This window comes from Vulpes lagopus, chromosome 10 (assembly GCF_018345385.1).
Source record: "Vulpes lagopus strain Blue_001 chromosome 10, ASM1834538v1, whole genome shotgun sequence".
Lineage (NCBI taxonomy): Eukaryota > Metazoa > Chordata > Mammalia > Carnivora > Canidae > Vulpes > Vulpes lagopus.
In genome coordinates, this window is record NC_054833.1 from 60,203,483 (window position 1) to 60,222,918 (window position 19,436).

The window sequence follows — 19,436 nt, forward strand, 5'->3', positions numbered from 1 at the left end:
GTTCTCTCTCATATCCTTACCATCCTCTCCTTCATGATTTCCACATCTTTATCTTTTTCCTCTAGAATTTTTGAGGGCTTCCCCAGTTTATTCTCTGTGTGTCTGAATCAAGTTTCTCCAGCATCATTTCTCTTTGCTGCTTCCAAAGTGAGTCTTAATTGTGCTACTGCGTTTGTAGGTTTTGGTTTTTCTGGCTCTTCTTTCTCTTCTGTGTCATGCTCTTTGTATGATCATATGGCGTCTTCAACACACCCTAGTCTTTCCTTATGGCTTTCTTCTCCGATTTCACAGAGGCCACGTCTTTTTTGGATTTTTTGTAGTCTGCCATGCCCATTCAGTTGTACGCTATCCATGGCTGGTTTTGAGCCATGGCGATAAAGTTTGAATACTTGGGATCGAGACCGTATGGCCTACAGAGCCTAAAATATTTACTGTTTGACATTTTAAGAAAAAAAAACCTTACAGATCCTGCTACTAGCACAACAGCTGGATTCCCATCTTAGCTCCAAGCTGGATAGCAGGGGAATTGATGCAGCTCTGTCCCTACTGCCTCGTTCCTACCAGTATTTTCCCTTTGATTCACTTTGCTCTGTGAAAATGTGTCCTTCCATCTGCACTGCCTGATTTCTTCATTCTCTATGCCAATAATTTTGATAAAAATGCAAGTTCAGATATGCAAACATTGTCCTTCTGGGCCCTGCCTTTCCCTCAGATCCCCCTCCCTGGAGGAGGGCACCACCACCAAGGCCCCTGCCCACTTCCTACCCATTTGTTTCCTGGCTGTTGTCTCTGTGTCATCTCCTTTTTCCAGATCTTTCTGTTCATCAGACAAAAGGCTGTGTCTTGAGGTAAAACCTGGGACAGGTTTTGCTTGTTTCACCACCATCTGCCTTTAATTTTTTTTTCATCTGCCTTTAATTAATAAAGATTGCTCCCAGATTCCAACATTGGGTCATCTATCAGTTTAGTTTTTGGCATTCGTGTGAATTTTCATTTTTCTCATTGTCTTTACAGCTATTTTGGAACAAAACAAGGAGAGGCTCCATGGGTGACTGCCAAGTAGATATGCCATTTTGAAGGAGTCAGAACTGCAGTCAAAAGCTGTGGTTTGTCCATCTCGAAGCAGTCTCTGTAGCTTTGTGTGTTTTTGATAAAAGAAGAAAATGCAGGAACATTTTCCCTGTCCAGGGACCACTTGTCCGATGACCTCAGTTCTCTGGAATATACCCAAAACAAAGAGTCCACAAGCACAGCCAGATAGCTGCCACAGTGTCCATGTTCTGGATGTTATTCACTTTACCCAAAGGAGAGCATTTCAGGCTCCCTCGTTCCAAGCTGATTTACCCGTGTTTTATATACAGTTCTAACAACCTTGGTCTCTGTTTTCGTAGCTTACAACCAATCGATCAGTCAGCAAATATGCAGGGGGGTAGGGGGTAGTTTTACAACAACAAGCTCGGGACGCCTGGGTGGCTCAGGGGTTGAGTATCTGCCTTTGGCTCAGGGTGTGATCCCAGGGTCCTGGGATTGAGTCCCACATCGGGCTCCCCTCAGGGAGCCTGCTTCTCCCTCTGCCTGTGTCTCTGCCTCTCTCTGTGTGTCTCTCATGAATAGATAAATAAAATCTTAAAAAAGAAAAAAAACTTATTCTTACAACAACGAGCTCACTGACCCAAGAAGTATTTCCGAGGGATGGAAAGGAAAGATATAGGAAGGATCCCCCATCCCCTGCACCCCGCATACAACTGTAAATGCTCAAAGGTGGCGCTGTTTCCTGGAGGAACAGGCAGCTTGGGTTCCCTCTCTGAACACCCTCCAGTTTGGGTCAACAAGCACCTCTCAGCCTTTCCTCTGCCTGCCTGGGTGCCCTATGCACCCTGGCCCCTCCTGGCTATGGTTGGTTGGGATGATGGCCCCTGGGACCCTGGCTGGGGAACTCTGCCCCGTGCATCAGTGATCAGAAGGTCTTGGGGGCCGGTGGGTCCCAGACAGCAGTGTTTTTTAAAGCTTCTGGGTAATTCCACTGTGTGGCTAGGCTGGGAACCAGGGCGTGGGGAGCAGGGGCTGTGCAGCCAGCCTGCCTCATCTCTGAGCTGGGGCTCATTGGCAGGGCAAACAGTGTGCCACCTGCCTTGTCAGGACTGTCCAGGGGCTGTCATCGAGGTGCAGGCTCTTGATATTCACAGGGACGCGGGAGGCTGGTCAACTGGGGTCTGATTGGGCAGGGAATGGATGCCACACGTGCTAGGACGACTTCTGCCCCAGGTGGATACTTGGTTCTGGAAGGAAGAGCTGTAGATGTGACCAGGAGGGGAGGTGGTAAGAGCTGAAGGTGCTGGGGGAGGTTGTCTCAGGGCTCTACCACCGTGCCTGCAGCCCCACAGTGTGCGGCTTCCATCTGTGGCAGGTGGTCTAGAACCTTCCAGAACCCTGGGGTCTGGCTTTCGGGTGGGACTAGCCGTGCCTTCATCACAGGCTGCTGTGTACTTCAGGGCCCAGACAGAGGGGCTTGCAGAGGCGACAGGGCGTAGGTGATTTCCTGCCGACCGGTATGCAAGCGCTGACGCGGGCCAACGGCTTTTGACTTTCATAAAAAAAAGTAAAATAACAAGAAAGCGAATTGAGAGGGGGCCCAAGGCTGTCCCAGGAATCACGTCACCCAGCACTACTCGCATTCCAATTAGCTTCCCTCAGTGGAGAGAGCTGAGAGGGATCGCAGCCAGCCCGCTCAGGACCACAAGGACTTACGCAGAACCTGGATTCGGCGGTGGCTTTGCTAGGGATGTCATCTGTCCCTGAGCTGCGGGGACGTGGCCGGGAGCAACCGTTCCCAGGGGTCAGCCTGGTGCTGGTGCCACTGGTGTGTGTGCATAGGCCTCCACCACCTCGCACTGACCCCTCGGGCTCTGGCCACAGTCTCTGGGCGACCCTGGCCCTGCATCCCGAGGGGCGCCTCCCTGGGTCACCACCCAGCAACCAGCCAGCTAGCACAAAGGACCAGCACGGTAGCCCCTGGTGTCCCTGGCAGGGCATCTGGGTGGGTGGGTGGGCCCAAGGGCTCAGACCACAGGGCATCTGGAAGGGGGCTGCTTATTCCCCCATTTCCTGAGACCAGCTCCCAACTGGGTGCCCCGGAAGCTGGTGCAGGAGGCAGGGAGGGGGTGGGGGCTCTGGGCCGTGGCCGCCAGGGCAGGGGGATAGAGCTGTTTTGATTTTAACTGAGGCAGCAGTCAGTGAATCACAGGACCTAGAAGGAGGCCCTCTGAATAGTCTCTGCATCCCTGGGAGGGAGATCTCTGAATAGTCTCTGTGTCTCTAAGCCATGGGGGGTGGGGGGCTGCTGTGAGGCCCGACTTGTTTCCCTGGCTTTGCCCTGTGCTCCACACGAGTCATTCCTTCCGTGCACCTTGGCTTGGTGAGCCCCTCTGCAGAGTGAGAGATTACACCTGCCCCTGGGGCAGTCACCCCTGTGTGTGTGTGTGTGTGTGTGTGTGTGTGTGTGTGTGTGAGACCTGTCTAGCCTGTTACCAGGATGCTCTCCCAGCTCACGTCCACTGCCTGGTGCTATCATTGCTCCCAGAACATCCTGGACCCTCCATAGCCCCCAGTCCTCCCCCGCCACCCCCCACCCCCGGTGGTCTGGGCGTTGCTGGAACACGGGAACACAGGGTGCTCCTCATCCCCCGCTCGGAGCTTAGCTCCCTGCTCACATTTAAGATGAGGCATTGGTGGCGTTCGCTGAGACGCACGCGGCAGGGCATAACCGAGGGTGCGGGCGTCACGGCATCTTACATCTGAGTGCAGCGCCCAGCCTGGCCGCCAGCTCCCCGGATGCTGTGAGCAGGTGGCCTCAGTTCTCTTAACTGTGGGATGGGAAGGTCCCCCCACATCAGAGAGCGGTGGTAAGAATTGAGTGAGGCCCGGCACATCGGTGCCTGGCGCGGTGGTGCGGGGCGGGCCCGAGTCATTCCTTGGCCTCTGTGCTAGGCTGGCTGGGGGGCTAAGGGTGTCCCCCCACGGATCTAGCAAAGCAATCACATCACCTTGTCCAAGGAGTGGGAAGGGCCGGTGGGGAGACGGCCTGGCCGGGCCGATGTTGGAGGTTTGCTTTGGTGGGTGGATGGAGGCCACCTCCCGGAGAAGCAGGCCCGATGCCTGACTGCCCCAGGGCCCTGAGCTCTCGGCCCCGACTAGCACTCGGGCTCCGGGCAGCCCCCCGACGTGATCTGTGGCGGCTGGACGCAGGCCCTGCAGCCCTGCCTCTCAGCAGTTGGGCCCATTAGAACTGAACTCTTCTTCATGGGGCATTCTATTTGCACACTCCAGTAGAGTGGACACCAAAGGGGTTTTCTAATGCTTCATGGGCTGCTAATTTCCTCCGTGACCTCTTTTGTTGGGGTCTGACCCCAGCCAGAGGCTCCGCGCCGTGAAAGCCAGCGCCTGACACAGACCTAGGGCACGGGGTGACAATGAGGCCTCTATCGCCTTTAATCAGGCTCCGGTTGTGTCTTAAGAATGGGGTGGGGGGAGTTTGCGTGGCGCTCAGAAGCCTTGGGTGGCACAATACGGGAGCCCCCAGCGTGCCCCACGGAGGCCAAGGGGGCTCCAGTTGGCGGCTGAAGGACTCGGCAGGCCACAGGGGGGTGGGCCGGGCGGGGGCCCCTTTGTCCCAAGCGCCTCTTTAGAAGGCCAGGCCTGCCCTGAATGGCCGCCTGCCCGGCCCATGGGTATCACAGGCCTCTGGGGATCTGGGGGGGCGGCCCCCCAGCCTATTCATCGCCAGCCTAATTAGGTTTTGTCTGTGTTCTCCGTCCCCTGCAGACTGTGATTCCTACTGCAAGGCTTCCAAAGGAAAGCTGAAGATTAACATGAAAAAGTATTGCAGGAAGGACTATGGTGAGTGCCAGTCCCCTTGTCTGGCGGGCCGGCGGGGCCACGTGACTGGTCAGGAGCTGGGCGCAGGGCGCAGGTGGCCCTGGCTACGTTCGGGCCATGGAGTCCCTGGGACGGGACAGGGCCCAGGCTGGCGGGATCCCACACCCGAGGAACTTGTCAGCTCTTGCACCACGGCCCTCAGAGGCAAGGGGTCGCGAGGGGCCACAGGGGTGTGAGGGTTGGGTTCTTCCCCCCACCTCCACTTACCCTACCCCGCCCCACCCCTGCCTGGGCAGGGTGGAGAATCTGGCATCCAGGCCAGTGGGGCTCCCCTGGCGGCTGGGATTCCCTGCCTGGCCTCCAGCCTTCAGTCTACCCCGGGTGGGGGGCTGTGGCCTCAGAACTCGTCACTTTACCTGTCTGGTCTTGGGTGCCCTCAAAGTACTGTGGGCTTTCAACTCGAGTGTTGCTCAGAGTGGGGCCCTCCAGGCCTCAGGAAAGGGGGCGGAGGGTCCGTGGGTTTAAAACTCCTATTCTGGAAGCTGCCTCCTTCCAAAGATTGAGTCCGCAGAGGGGTGAGTCTGTGTTTTAAATGGTTCGCTGAAGTTTGAACACAGCTTGCTGGGCTGGGGGTGGGGGGGCCCCTTGAGGGTGTTTTGCAGCCGGGACCTGTGGGGCTGACAGCTCTGTCTCTTGAGCCATTAGGCCCCCTTCCCCGGGAAGGGCTGACCCGGCTCTGCGCTCCCTCAACCCCATCCTCCCTGCACCCCTCTGCCAGGCCGCCCCCGCCCGCCTTCTGTAGGCACCTGCTGAGAAGCTCCTCGGGCCGCCCACCCTGGGGGACCTAAGGAGCTGGCTTTGTGGCTTCTGATCCCTGAGAATTTCTGGGTAGCCTGGAGGCCCAGGCCAGCCAGACACCACGTGATGAGGGGGCGGTCCGGGGACCTGCAGGAGGAGGGGAGCCCCTTGAGGTCCCGGTGCACAGGTGTGCAGAGAGTGGGGGGTGCTGCAGAGCTGGCCCAGCAAAGAGAAGTCCCCAGAGGATCTGCTGGCAGAGCCATGCAGAGACGCGGGCGTCCACGTGGGCAGCCGAGGCCCCTGTCACCCAGCCAGGAGGTCGCTGCTGCAGCCTGGATGCAGGCCCAGGGGCCCTGAACCTGGGCCTGGCGCCTCCCACCTCCTGACCTATGGGTCCTGCTGATTTGGGTGGAGGGCTGGGCCTTCCTCTTTCTGGCCGCCGACCGTCCCCTCTGCAGCTGACCCCAGAGACAGATCCCTCACCCGAGGCCTTGGTGGGCCTGTGTACCCCACACCACTCTGGCCTCTCTCTGCTGCCCGGCTTTCCATTCTGCCCTGGTCACATTCCTCCTCCAGGACCTGGGGCGCCTCCGTTGCTTTTCTGAGCCTCGGATCCCCTGTGTGCAGCATGGATCGTGTCTGCAAACTAGAAGTAGCCAGCATGGGGCCAGGTGCCCGCCGGGGGTGCTCCCAGGGAGGAGCCACCTCTGCTGGTCCACAGGTATCAGGGCGGGAAGGGAGGGAGGAAGAAGTGGAGCTGGGAGAGAACCTTCATCCATCCCGGCCTGACCCAGGGGCGTCCAGCAGCCCGCCCTGCTGTCTCACCTGGGCTGGCCGTTGGAGCCAAACGTGGGTTGTGTTCTTTCCTAAGGCCAAGCGTTGGGACCTTTTGCATAACGAGATGCATGAGGAGGCCTGAAGGAACCCAGAGCAATTTTGAGATCGTCTAAAACTTTCTCAGTGTACGCCATGTGAGCGTGTGTGTGCACGGATACACACTCACGCGCGTGTACATGCACAGTATGCCTACCCCACCCTGGGGCCCAGAGCACACGCCCCCAGGCCGCCTGGCCTACCCCTCGATGCAGCCAGAGCAACTGGCACCAGGCTTATTGTGTCCACAAGTGGTCAGGCCGCGGGTGGGCCTGCTCCAGAACCCCGTGGGGCCCTCGGCAAGCCCCCCAAAGCCCCTTTCAAGTGTTTGCATCCGGGGCAATGCAGAAACTTCTGAGTCCCATGGGAGTGCGGTTTGAAGGTAAAGGGAGTGCTGTCTCTAAGCCCTGGTGATGGCCATGGGGAGAGGCCCCTCGTAGGGTTGCATCCCCCCAGCCCCGAGCTGCCTGCCTCTGTTGGGGTCTTCCACGGGGACATCTGCTGCCCCTCCAACCTTTCTGAGGGACAAGGGCTCAGGCAAGTAGGCCCGAGGGACCTGTTGTGTTGGGGCCTGGGGTTCATGCATGAGGTGTCTACACAGGCCCAGAGAGCCAGGGTGCATAGAGGAGAGCCCTGCCCAGAACGTGGTGGGGCTGGAGAAGAGCGGGTGTACTTGGAGCAGACACTTTGAGAGAGGCTGGAGGGGGGTTGGCCTGCAGCCCCTGTTCTGTTCTTAAAGTGCAGAAAGGAAAAAGACTTTGCAAAAGTTACCGGAATAGTTCCCGTGTGCCACCTGATTCTATCTGACTCGGCCCCACTTTGTTCCCTTGTCACTTCTTTTCACCCCTGTTGAATTCAACTTCTCTGACTCCTGATGTTCTGGGGGACACCTGTCCCCCTTGGCTCCCTCCTGGCCCCCTATCAGCAGGCAGGAATACCCTCTTTTTGCCAAAGGAGGTGGACACCTCTTTATGAACTCGGAGGGGGTCCCACAGGCCCTCCCTGGGCTCTGCACCTGCTGTGCACCCGTCTCCCCTGCATCAGGCCCCTCTTTCTGGGGGTGCCGAGCGTTGGGCACAGCCTCTGGCTTCCTTCTGCCTTCTACTCCGGGCCTGATGGCCCTCCCCCTCCTGCCAGCACCTGACTCCTTCTGGATCCTCTGCGTGAGGCAGGTGTCACCAGTGGCTGGCTTCACATCCCTTGTGTCACAGGAGGGGACACGGGCCCAGCTGGTGGGGGTGACTTGCCCACGGGGCCCGTCCTCCCTCTCCGTCCGCCGCGGACTGCCCTGGGTCTCTCATCTCACATCCTGTTTAGCCCCAAGGCCGAGAGGGGTGAGGAGATAGATGCCCGGCATGGCCCCCTTTGTGAAACCTCACGTGGCCGCCCAGCTCCTGCCCTGCGCTTCCTGCCAGGTGCACTGCGCTGGCGCCCACAGTTCTATTGCTGCGCCCCGCACGGGGAGCAGCAGATGCCAGACAGGAGTCGGGTGCCCCCTCGGGGAGCTGATGAACTCGGAAACTCTTCCTGTCCTCCAAAGACCCTCGAGGGCTTCTGGGCCCTAGGACTTCTCCTGACTCTTTTGGGATCCCCTGAAAGTTGGGGAGCAGTTAGGGAGCTAAGGCCTGCTTAGCGTCTAGGCCTATGTGTTGAGGTGACAGGCAAAACAAAGATGTGTCGGGAGCTTCAGGGGCTTCCGGTGGGGTTTCCAAGGGCTCCTTGGGGTGGGAGGGGCAGGCCCTCAGGGAGGGAAGTGTGGCACCCACAGGGCTGGGTAGGGGCAGGTGCAGCCGGAGGCCTCGCTCTGAGGCTGAGGGTTCGGGTTTGCAGAACTTTGTAGAGGATCTTCCCTGGATTCTGTTGGGACCACGGACCCCGGATACTGGACGGGTGGGGGTGTCCCTCCGCTGCCTGGGGCGGAGCTGGGCCGACCTGGGGCACCACAAGCAGGGAGAGGACAGGGAGGGACCAGGCCTGGGTATCAGCAAGGGGCGGGGTGAGGCCAGCAGAGCCCCCGGCCAAGGGCACTGGGGACTGGGGACCGGGCTTCGAGGGGCTGCATAATCTCCGTGCTGACACCCGGCAGGGAGCCAATTAGAAATCCTGCTTCTTTCACTTGTAGCCAGTGCGCTGATGTTCCAGAAGCTGCTAATTAGTACCTCGGGGTGGTGGCCCTTGCCAGGTGAAGAGCAGGCCCCAGGCACCCTTCTTCCCGCTGGGACGTGGCTCTGGGCCTTGGGGAGCTGGGCTGTGTGGGGTGGCTGCTCTGGCATGTTCCTGACGAGAGGGGCCCAGGCAGAACCAGAGGCCTGGCAGGGGGGCTCGGGCCTGAGCCCACCATGCTGCTCACACCCAGACAGTGTCCCCGGTGGGGAGGTGGCCCGTTCTGTTCCCATGTGCGGGGACAGGGTGCCGGGCCCACCGTCTGCAGGTGCAGCTCCGATTGTGCTGTGGGGTCGTGGGCGGACCCACCACCCGGAGGTGTCGTCAAGGCACACACTATGTCCTCCTAGGTGAGGCCCAACCACAGCCCAGCCCCCCAGGCGCCATCTGCTCGGGGCAGGGGTGCGGGGTGGCGCTGGGGTGTGTGGCCCCCGGCCCCGTGGCCCCTGGGCAATCCGGCCCGCAGCGCAGTGACGGACGGCTGTGCGCAGAAGATTGTTCACGTTACTGTCCAGGGTCTTAGCAACGTCCTCCTCGGGGCACCTCGCCTGGGGGGGGCCTTCCTTGGGGTGAGTGCCACTGGTGAGTGTGCATGCGCTTGTGTGCAAGTGTAGGTGTGATCGTGTGAGCAAGTGTGTGTTTGCTCGTGGATGTGAGTGCATGGGTGTGAGTACAGGTATGTGTGCATGGGTGGGCTCCTGTGGATTTGCTTGTGTGATGTGCACATGTGTGTGGGTGTGCAAGTGTAGATGCGCTAGTGTGACAGTATTTGAGCACTGCATCTGTTCTTGTGAGTGTATATGCTAGTGTGTGTGCGCAGATGTGTGGGTGTGCCTGTGTGTGCATGTGGTCATGTGGATGCGCATGTGTGAGTGCACATGTGAATGTATGTGTGTGACAGCATTGTGGGTGTGCATGGGTGGGCTCTGTGAGTGTGCGTGTGTGTGTGCACATGTGACAATATGTGAGCGTGTGTTACTGTGTGTGCAGGTGTGTGTATATACTAGTGTGTAGATTTGTGGGTGTGCGTGTGTGCACACACCTGACTGTGGCAGTGTGTGTGGGTGTGCCTGTGTGGTGTATGAGCATGTGCGGGTGTGGGTATGCTCATGAGTGGGCACATGTGTGTGACTGCATGAGTGTATGTGAGTGTGACCTGCATGTATGACCACGTGTGTTGGAGCAGGAGTGCTCATGTGACAGCTGGTGTGTGAGCAGGGGTGTGCCTGTGTGCGCGTTGCACATCTGTGCACGTGCACGAGTTCATTGTGGAGTCTGCAACCCTCCCTGGAGTTGCCTGCCTGTCAGCCCGGGGAGTCAAGGCTATGAGGGTAACAGGGTGACACTGTCCCCTTTGTGCTTTGTTCCGGGAGGTCAGGTCGCTGGGCTGAGGCCTGGGGAGGTTCAGGGGCCCCGCCCCTCGCTGCCCTGCCCTTCCGTCCAGGCTCCTGCCCACAGCCCTTGGGCCTCCTGTCTCCTCTGGTCCCCAAGCTCCCTCCGAGGCCCTGTCCTCACTCCCCTCCTCACCTTTGCACTCCCACCCCCCATCGCTGGCTCCTCCAGCACCTGCCATGTGCCCTGTTCTGGGTGCTGAGCTCACAGACCTGGAGGAGACGCAGGCTTAACCCTCAAGGACCTTGCGGTCAGGACGGGGCAGACGGACGGACACACAGGCGAGAGTGGGGACGCGGGGCAGAAACTGGTTCTCCAGGGAGGGGGTGGAGGGAGGGCTTCTTGGAGGCGGGGCGGGGGCTCTGGTAGCCCGTGCTCACAGGGCAAATCAAGGCTCCCAGGTGGAGGGAGGAAGGCCTTGGGCGCAGAAGGAGAAGTGGGGGCCGGGTACAGGGGTGTGGGGGCCGGGGAGGCTGGGGAGAGGCCCGCGCAGGCCTCAGCAGCCACGGTCACATCTGTGTGCACAGACCCTCGGCGCCGCCTCCCCCCTCAGCCGGGCCTGCGCGGTGGCCCGAGGGGGGCCCGGGTGCTGCCTTCTCCCTGGGATCCGAAAGTGGGATCGGGGTGGGGGGTGGGGGGGCGGAGACAGCTCACATTCTGAAAGGTGAGATCATCTCACTTTTGCCAGTTCTTGGAAAAATTATTCATTCCCAGAAATGTTTATTAGTCACCCCTTTTGTTGAAAGACATTTTGGCACCGCAGGATGGAAAAATCAAAATGCCTTTCACAGGATGATTTGTGTCAAGCCTTCCTCCTGAGATCCTGCAAGGAGCATTTCTGGGGTACCACTCAAGGGGGGGACTCTGCTGGCATCTGCGGGGAGAGACGGGGCTTGTTAGGGTGTGTGTGCACGTGCACGTGTCTGCGCTCTTGCTTTCTCAGGCCCCGATTCTCTTCAGCATGTCCCCATGTACCCCGGAACCTCCTGGGGTGCCGGGAGCCCTCGAGGCACCCGCACTCCCGTCCCCTGGAATCCACACGGCACCTGCGATGGGGCTTTATTCCCCGCCCACCACAGGCTAAGACCCAACAAGATAACGTGACTCCCGGCGGACTTCCAAGCCCCAAGAGGCTTCTGCTCCCCCGACGCCCCCCAGGCCCCGAGCCCCTGGTGGCACATGGCGGGCACAGCAGGCCCTTAGAAGGCACAGGAATGGGTCCCCCCGCACTGCCATCCCGGGACCCTTGACTCCCCGTTCCTAGTGAACCAGACACATCTCCTGGGGGAGCCAGCAGGAGTGGTCACCATGGTGTTGGGGTGACTCTTAGAGATGATAGAGCCGACGTGGGGGATGCTGTGGCCGGGACCGGGTAGGGGGTGCCGGCGGTGGGCATGGGCGTGTCTCGGGGGAAGGTCACGGCTGATCATGACAAGGGGCGGGTGTGGGGGTGACACCGGTGGTGTAGGGCCCGCTGAGCACGGTGGTGAGGACGGCGTGACCTGGCCTGGCGCTTGCCCCGCGCTCGTCCAGCGGCTCAGGCTGCAAATCGGACGCTCCCCACGCTGGGATCCTGGGCCTCTCCCCTCCTGACACCCCCTCCCCTTCCTTTTCTTGACCTTGAGTTCAACAGCTGCTCCCCATCGAGGGGGGTCAAGCCCACTGAGAGCAGAGAACCTGACAGGTTGCTTATGGACCCCGCGGGGGGACAAAGCACCTGAGTCCACCCCACGCTGCGATCGTGGGGCTTGGGTGTGGGTACGGATGTGGCCCATCCCTGGGGGCGGTTCCCCAAAGGGAGGGCTGCCTAGAGAGCCGGCAGCTGGTGGACACCCCCTCCCGCCCGCCAGTCACCCTGCGGGGACGCCATCCCCACCCCAGCCACCCCTGCAGCCCCAGGGAGCGGGGCGCAGACCAGCCAGCAGCACGTGGCCTGGTGTTTCAGAGGCTCCCTGACCCTTCCCTGGGGGGGGGCAGTCACTGGCCCCCTGGTGGGGGGGGTCCTCCGATTTCCCCCGGCCAGATGTGACCTCCCCTCCCCCCCCACAGTGCCAGCCCCATATGGAGGCCAGATGTGGAGCTGGGTCCGAGGCAAGTCAGGCTGAGGTCGCGGAGTACGGGTGACCACCAGGTTGGACGGGGAGTGCCCAGGGGCGCCCGGGACAGCTTGACAGGAAAGCCCTCCATCCTGCAGGGTGCTGCCCCGGCCGCCCGCCACCCTTCCTGACCCCGCAGGCAGGGGAGCCCCAGAGCCTGTGCCTCCAGGCCACTGTGGGGGTGGGAAGGGCGGCTCTGAGGGGCCGGGAAGGGGCTCGTCCCATTTGGCAGATGGGGACAGGAGGCTTGGAGGGGGTGGGGGCAGGGACCTGTGAAGGTGCCTGGGGAGCTGGGTACCTGGTGCTGGGGACCCCGGCTGCTTCGGCCACCACGGGCAGCTCTTGTCCTCTGTGCTCCTTGGGGGCCCAGCCCCAGCATCACAGAGCATTTCTGTCACGGCTCAGATGGGCATGTCCCCCTGCGGAGTGGTCTGGTGGGTCCTGCCCCTGCCCCTGCGTTGGGATCAGAGCCCAGCACCCTGTTTCACTGTTCCTGGGGCTCCCGGCCCCATGCCTGCCCCCCACCCCCAGCTTGGCCAGGATGGGAGAGAGGGACACACACACACACCCCACCCCACCTCCGATGGTCCAGCCACCAGACCTGAGGGCACCACACTCTCCAGCTGCAGAGCTGCGGGAGGTGAGGCGGGGCCAGGAACACCCATCCAGTGCTCACTGGTACCTGCTTGATCCCCCAGGGGAATGAGGCTGACGAAGGAGCACCCCCAGGACTCTGCTGCTGTGGTCTGGATCCCGCTTGGTTCCTATTTCTGGGCCTGAGGCCCTTGCTCCTGGGCTCCTTGGAGAAGCAGGTTCCACTGTGGACGAGTGTTGACCTTTGGAAGCTGGAGCTGAGCACAGTGTGTGGAGCATGGTGTGCAGAGTGCGGTGTGCAGAGGGAGGTGTGCAGAGCGTGGTGTGCAGAGTGCGGTGTGCAGAGGGAGGTGTGCAGAGCGTGCTCAGAAGACCAGTAGCTGCCGGCCTCCTCTCTCAGGGGCTTCACCTGAGGAGGGACAGGCTACCTGTCCTGGTCCTGTGAGGGGGCTTCCTGGAGGCAGTGGCCTTCATGGGGACTGGACTGCGGGCTGTGCAGGGACCTCTTAGAGGGCCACATCCCTGCTGGGGACCGCGTGTAAGTTTGCAGCCAGGAGCTTTTTGTGAGCCTCGGAGGCCACGTGTCCCGGAGGGACCTGGGGGTGATGTGAGCCCTGGACTGGGGCCGAGCCTTCCTTCCCTCAGAGGCCAGTACCCCGCTGGCACAGGGGCCTGGGGTGGCAGCCCTTGCAGGACTCTCCAGGGGGCTGGGAGGCAGGTTTGCTAGTGGATGCGTCACATCCTCTGGAGGACCCTCTTGCCTCTTTGGCCGCTCCTGGGCTGGGGGGCCAGGGACCAGCCCGGCTGTCTCCGCTCCTCCCGTTGGGAGGGGGCCCCTCTCTCCCTTTAGCTCCTTTGAGAAAGAGAGCAGCCCAGCGGTGAGGGCACCCCACTGTGCAGGCAGGGCCGTCCCCTCTCTTGCCCGTCCCCTCTCTTGCCCGAGCCTCGGGCCACGCACAGTGGCCAGGCCCCTGAGCCCTTCTGACTTGTGAAGTTGGGGGGGGCGGGGCCCAGACTGGCCCAGCTCCCAGTGAACAGGGCTCATGTCTTCCCCAGAGCATGACTCCCCGATTCCCAGACCTCCCAACATCCCCTCCCAAGAACAGAGCCTCAGCGCTATGGCCCCGTGGGGAAACCGAGGCAGCGTTCCCATTGCTCTTAGTTCTGAGAGAGAGAGAGAGAGAGAAGCAAACCTTCTTTGTTGAGAACAGGAAAGGAGGGACCCTCGGGAGGGATATCCCCACCTTAGTCAAGGTCTGAGATGCGACTTGCATATGTGTGGCAGGCAGTGGTAGCCCCGGGGACTCCCGAGGACTCCCGCTGGGGGGATGGCTGTGGCTGATGGCCTGGTGTGGCCCCCACTGGCCTCCAGCTCACCACCAGCCAGGACATGTCATCGTGGGTGCAGGGGTCCCACCTGACGCCCCCTGGCTGGCAGGCAGGTCAGCATCTCCGGGAACAAGACGTGGCCGGGCCCCGAGCTTTCTCACCTTCACGGGGACCTGGGAAACACGTGGTCAGAGCCGCATTTTATGAAAGCAGCTGCAGCTCACGACACACTTGCTGTACGGGGAGATTTATGGGGCTGCATGGTTTTAAGGGTTTCTCTGGGGTCAGCATCTTCCCCTGTTCACTCTGGCTGCAGCCTCCGAGGCAGACGGATGACAAGCCTTCCCTGGCTGGACCGGCCCAACAGGAAGGTGTGGCTGGGGGTGACGGGGAGGGGGGTTGGGGGGTGGGGAGACGCTGGGGGCGGGCCACCCAAGCCTCCTGGAAGGGGTGGCTGCTGGGAAGCCCCTGGGGACCCCCCTTAGCGGCCCATAAATCCCGGGCCCTCCAGGCAGCAGGAAGCCTCCCCGCTGAGGTGTCATCCCTCCCAGGGCTCCAGGCTTGTGCTTGTGGGAGGAGGAAGGTGGCTGGTGGCCCCACTCCCCAGCTCCCCACAGGGACCTGTGCCAGCCCTCCCCCCGGCCCCCCGCCTTGGGCCCTGCAGGCAGGGTGTGTCCCCGAGGGTGAATGAGCAACAACTGTATACTCTTCGCTGTGCAATCAGCTTTCCTAGAACTTGGCCCAGGCTGGGCCCTTGGATTGCAGCAGGAAGTCCCCAACCCCTACATGGGTGGGGCGGGGGTGGGGGACACCTAAGTCAGCTTGGAGCTACGTCCTGTCCAGGGAGGAGGCGGTCCCAGGTCCTCCGGGGGCCCAGAGCTGACAGGCTCCGAGTTGGCTGGGCCAGGGCCGGAGCTGGGGAGGGGGGCTCGGGATGAACGGGGGCTCCGGACCCAGAACAGGGCTGCCTGCTGTGGCCCCTTTGGAGGAAGCCCAGCGCTGGGACCCAGTACAGTTGAGGCACTGTGGAAGGGATGGCCCGGGTCTGCTCCTGTAGGACACATGCGGTCTTGCACACTCAGTGGCGGAGAGGACCCCCAGCGCAGGCCAAGGCACCCAGCCCACCCTGGGGCTGCCTTCGAGTCCCCCCCCTTGGCCAGTCCAGCCCAGCCCTGGCCCAGGCCGCTCTCGCTGACTGCGGCCCCCGTGGGCTTGGCCCTCAGTCCCCTTCTGGCCTGTGTGGAGGCAGGGATGGAGAGGTGCGTGCCCCCCACGCCCCGCAGGCCCAGCAGCAGCCTGGGATTCGAAGTCGGTCGTCACGGCCCTGCCTGGGTGGCTGCCAAGGCCTGCCTGTGAACCCCGGAATTGTTCCTGAGGGGTGGCTGCTGCCCTGCCCTGCCTATGGCCTTGCCCTCAGAGCTCATCAGCTGGTGACACATGTGGGGACTCCAAGGCCGGGGACACAGTGCTGCCTGGCCCCTAGGACTTTGCTTCCCGGAACGCAGGAGCTCTCCCCTTGCTTTTGCTCAGCTACCTGCTCCGTTCCGGGGACGTGCTTCCCCTGCAGCTTGCTCGGGGGCACCCAGGGGTGCCCCAGCCCGGCTGGGCTTTCCAGAGCTGACCTCACCCATCCTGCCTGGTGGGCTCCAGTCCCCACACCCTGATGCCTGCTTCTGTCCGTGTGGAGAGCAGGGCTCCAGACACCAGGCATGCCGTTCTCCTGCATCTTGAGTCCTCATATTTTGGGGGGGGGGGGGGTGAGCCAGGGCTCAGTGTAAGGAAGGGCATTCACAGTGTGGACCCCGAGACGCAGCCGCTTATCACTCCGAGGGGGCCAGGCTGCCCTGGCTCAGCCACTGCCTCGTCTCTGCGCCGGAGAAGGCCGCCCTCTGGCTTTGCACCGGGACCTGCCAGGCTGCCCTCCCAAGGGTCAGCTCATCTCCCTCGTTTCTGACTGCAGGGTCGGGGGCCTCACGGGTCCCCGTGTTCCTGGGGGTCAGTCTAGGACACGGGTGCACAGATGGGGCGGCCCAGGCATCCTGAGGGCTGAGGCTAAGTGGCCTGGTGTTGACTGTCCTGTGGGTGCCGGGGGCACACCCTCGGGGCTCCTGGTACTCGGACGGGCAGAGCTGCCTGTGGCCACCGTGGGCCACGGCCCCCCAGGCGCCCCCAGTCGTTCCGGGCTCCGGGCCAGCAGGCGGGCGGCGGCGCGGGGCGGGCGCTGCGCCGTGTGCCGGGGCCGCTCCCCTGAGCGTGCGGCCTGCGTCTGCCTGAGGTCACTGTTCAGTGTGTAGTTTGAATATTTTCAGCTGTGTGTGCGCGGCGGGGACCTGGCCTGTGTGCTGCGTGTGCAGCTCATACTTGGTGGGCTGTGTAATGTGCGGAGGCGTTGCCAAGGGCAGCGGAACTGGGGATTTTTTCCAGCATAATCACATGAATTCTCCCGCCACCCTCCCCTGCCCCTTCCCCGCCTGGGCCGTCCCCGCTCCAAGGCCAGGGAGCTGATGGGAGCTGCTGGGAGCAGCTGGCGTGGACAGAGGACACAGGCCGCTGCTTTGTGACCAGTGGACCAGAGCCTGCTGCTGTGGCCTCTGGATTCCCGGGGACAGCACGGGGTCAGGGGTGGGTACCCCTTTGGGCTGCGTCCTCTGTGTTGAGCGGATGCGCTCCAGGCCTGTGCTGGCAGGGCCTGGGGAAGAGGCCCGGCCGGGGCAGGTGGTGGTGAGGGGCAGGTAGTGGTGACGGCAGGGGGAGCTGCTTTGGATGTCCTGCCTGCTGTTCCAGGGCATTCCTTCAGGGGAGAATGTTCAAACCAGGGAAGGTGGGGCTGGGGTCCCTGGTACCCCCTGTGGGAAGGACCACATTCTCGCAGCTCCTCTGAGGGGCCAGCCCGGGGCCCGACCACTCGGTCAGCTCTCTCTGGCCGCTTCCCAGCACACCTGGGCCACCTCACCAGGTGAGCCCTCTCACCTGGCTCTGCACCCCGCCCAAGATCCTGAGCACCCCTCCCCCCAACAGAACGAGTTTGCTCGGGCTGCCCGAACCAAGCATCACGGACTGGGGGCTTCACCAACAGAAATTTATTGTCTCATGATTCTGGACGCCGGAAGTTGGCGACCAAGGCGTCCGCACGGTGGCTCCTGCTGAGGCCTCTCCTTGGCCTGCAGGCCTCCCTCCGTGTCTGTCCTGCTCTGCTCTTCTCACAAGGACACCAGTTGCATTGGATTAGGCTCCCCTGTATCACTGCCTCTATAACTTAATCAGCTCTGTTAAGACCCCATCTCCGAATATGGTCGCATTCTGAGGTCTTGGAGGATGGTTGGCACTTCATCCGATGAGTCCAGGGCCGGGAGCCGCAGTGTGGCCTGTAGCGCCACTAGATGCTCGGTGCCCGGGGTCACAGCCCCCGGAGTCCCCATCCACAGGCACCTTCTGCGGCATCCTTGCCAGGCCACCCCCTGCCCATCCCGGCACTGTGGCTGGGGACCAGGGGTCTAAGATGCCACCCAGGGAAAACGGTGGCATCCCGATGGAGCCTCATTGTGCATTCAGCTCAGCCGGGAGGAGAGGAAACCGGGCTTCCCAGGGATGCTGGCTCCCCCGTCGCTTAGCAGAGGGGCACTCAGTTACCACGGTGACCTCCATGTGCACAGTCAAACACACAGCCCGGCCACTTCTGCGGGCTGGAGGGCTCCCCACCCCACCTCGGAGTTCACACTGAGTGTTGAGTCCCTTGGTGACAAAAACATGGAAACGGTTGCCATGGCAGCCATTCTTTGGAGCTCTCCGACTGGAGTGCAAAGTTGACGATGCCCAAGAACAGCTGAAATGAAATATGGGAAAATCTGCCACTTGCCTCACCCCAGAAGGATGAGCTGGATGGTGTGGGACGCTCCCCCTGGGCCCCGCCATCCCTGAACCTCCCCGTCATCCTGGGCCAAGCGTGGGGACAGGATGGGGGGGGGGGCTGGGAGTGAAGGCAGCAGAGTGGGTCCCCAGAGACCCTCAGAGAGGCTGGGCTGCATGGGCACCCCAGCCGGGCTGTAAGAGGGCAGGTGATAACCACTCGACACGCCCTGGGGACATGTCCTCGTGACTCCTAGAGCCGCTGGGCTGACCCGTGTCTCACTTTCTTCAGGTGTAATCTGGAGAGAGCAGCTGGCTGCTCATCTGCTAGGGCAGTCTTCAGCCTGGTTGGGGGGGGGGCAGGTGGGCTCAGCAAGGGGACTGTGCCCTGATCTGACCGTGGGGAGGGGGAAGATGACCAAGTTTTCCTTGATCTGTCAGTGTAGCAGAGACCTCTCCTTTTATCCCCTGGAATGATTATGTCTCCCCCCAACCCCAGCAGTTTCCCCAGTAGTACCCCATGGGGCCCTGCTACCTTGAGATGTGCTAACCAAAGAGATCTGCAGTCAGCATAGTTTGGGAAGCTCACACGCATGCATACACATGCATGGTTTGTAGCTTGAAGGCTCTGAAAAGTCCTGCAGTAAGGAAGCCTCTTGACTTCGTTTAAGCCAGAATTTCACAAACATATTTGAGCAAGGTTCCCCCTTTCTCTTTAAAAAGCATTTTAGGGGCACCTGGGTGGCTCAGTGGTGGAGCGTCTACTTTGGGCTCAGGGCGTAATCCTGGGGTCCCGGGATCGATCCTGCATCGGGCTCCCCACAGGGAACCTGCTTCTCCCTCTGCTGATGTCTGTGCCTGTGTGTCTTTCATGAATAAATAAATAAAATCCTCAAAAAAGCATTTAAAACCCTTCCTAATATCCTGCAGAGATAGCATATATTGACATTGACTAGGGCACTGGTTCTCAAAGTGTGTCCCCAGGAGCAGCAGCAGCACCACCTGGGAATTTGTGAGAGAGGCATACTCTGGGGAGCCCATTCCAGATGTGCTGAATCGGAAACTCTGGGGGGAGGCCCTGCACCAGGGGAAGTCTCAGAAGAGAACTGGGGGGGTGGGGTGGGGGAACAGCCTGGGGATTTGGAGAGGATCAGGAGGGAGGGGGTTTGTCTCCAAAGGCAGTGCTGGGTGGCAGCTTCAACAAAGGCATGAGGTCAGGCTGTTGGGAGCAGTGGCCCCGGCCCAGGTATCAGCAGGTGGGGTTGGTTCCCCAGGTCGGCCTGGGCACCACCCACGGGTGCCCTCGTGGGGTACCCTGCACCGTCGCTTCCCAGCTGTGCCTTCTCCATCAGACGGGCCGCCCGGCGGTCAGGGGGCCAGCAGGTGGGGCCCACCTGGGCCCAGGAGCCCCGGGGGGGCCCGGGCGGCACTCCTCGGCCCAGGGCCCACCCGCCCGCCTGTGCTTCCTTG

The 19,436-nt window shown here is 61.5% G+C and overlaps 1 protein-coding gene and 1 long non-coding RNA gene across 4 annotated transcripts in view; one reads left to right on the forward strand and one right to left on the reverse strand.

Moving 5' to 3' along the window:
• NTN1 (netrin 1) overlaps positions 1-19,436 on the forward strand; it is a 192,329-nt gene that overhangs the window by 169,272 nt on the left and 3,621 nt on the right. For all 3 annotated transcript variants that reach the window (XM_041770037.1, XM_041770039.1, XM_041770038.1), the window contains exon 6: positions 4,822-4,896. In XM_041770037.1, coding sequence (XP_041625971.1) covers positions 4,822-4,896 — 75 coding nt within the window. The remainder of the gene's footprint in view (positions 1-4,821; positions 4,897-19,436) is intronic.
• Positions 10,805-19,433, reverse strand: LOC121499442. Its single transcript, XR_005990127.1, has 3 exons — positions 12,880-19,433; positions 12,496-12,650; positions 10,805-10,975 (listed from the first exon to the last, which is right to left on the reverse strand). It is a non-coding gene; the product is annotated as an uncharacterized LOC121499442 (long non-coding RNA).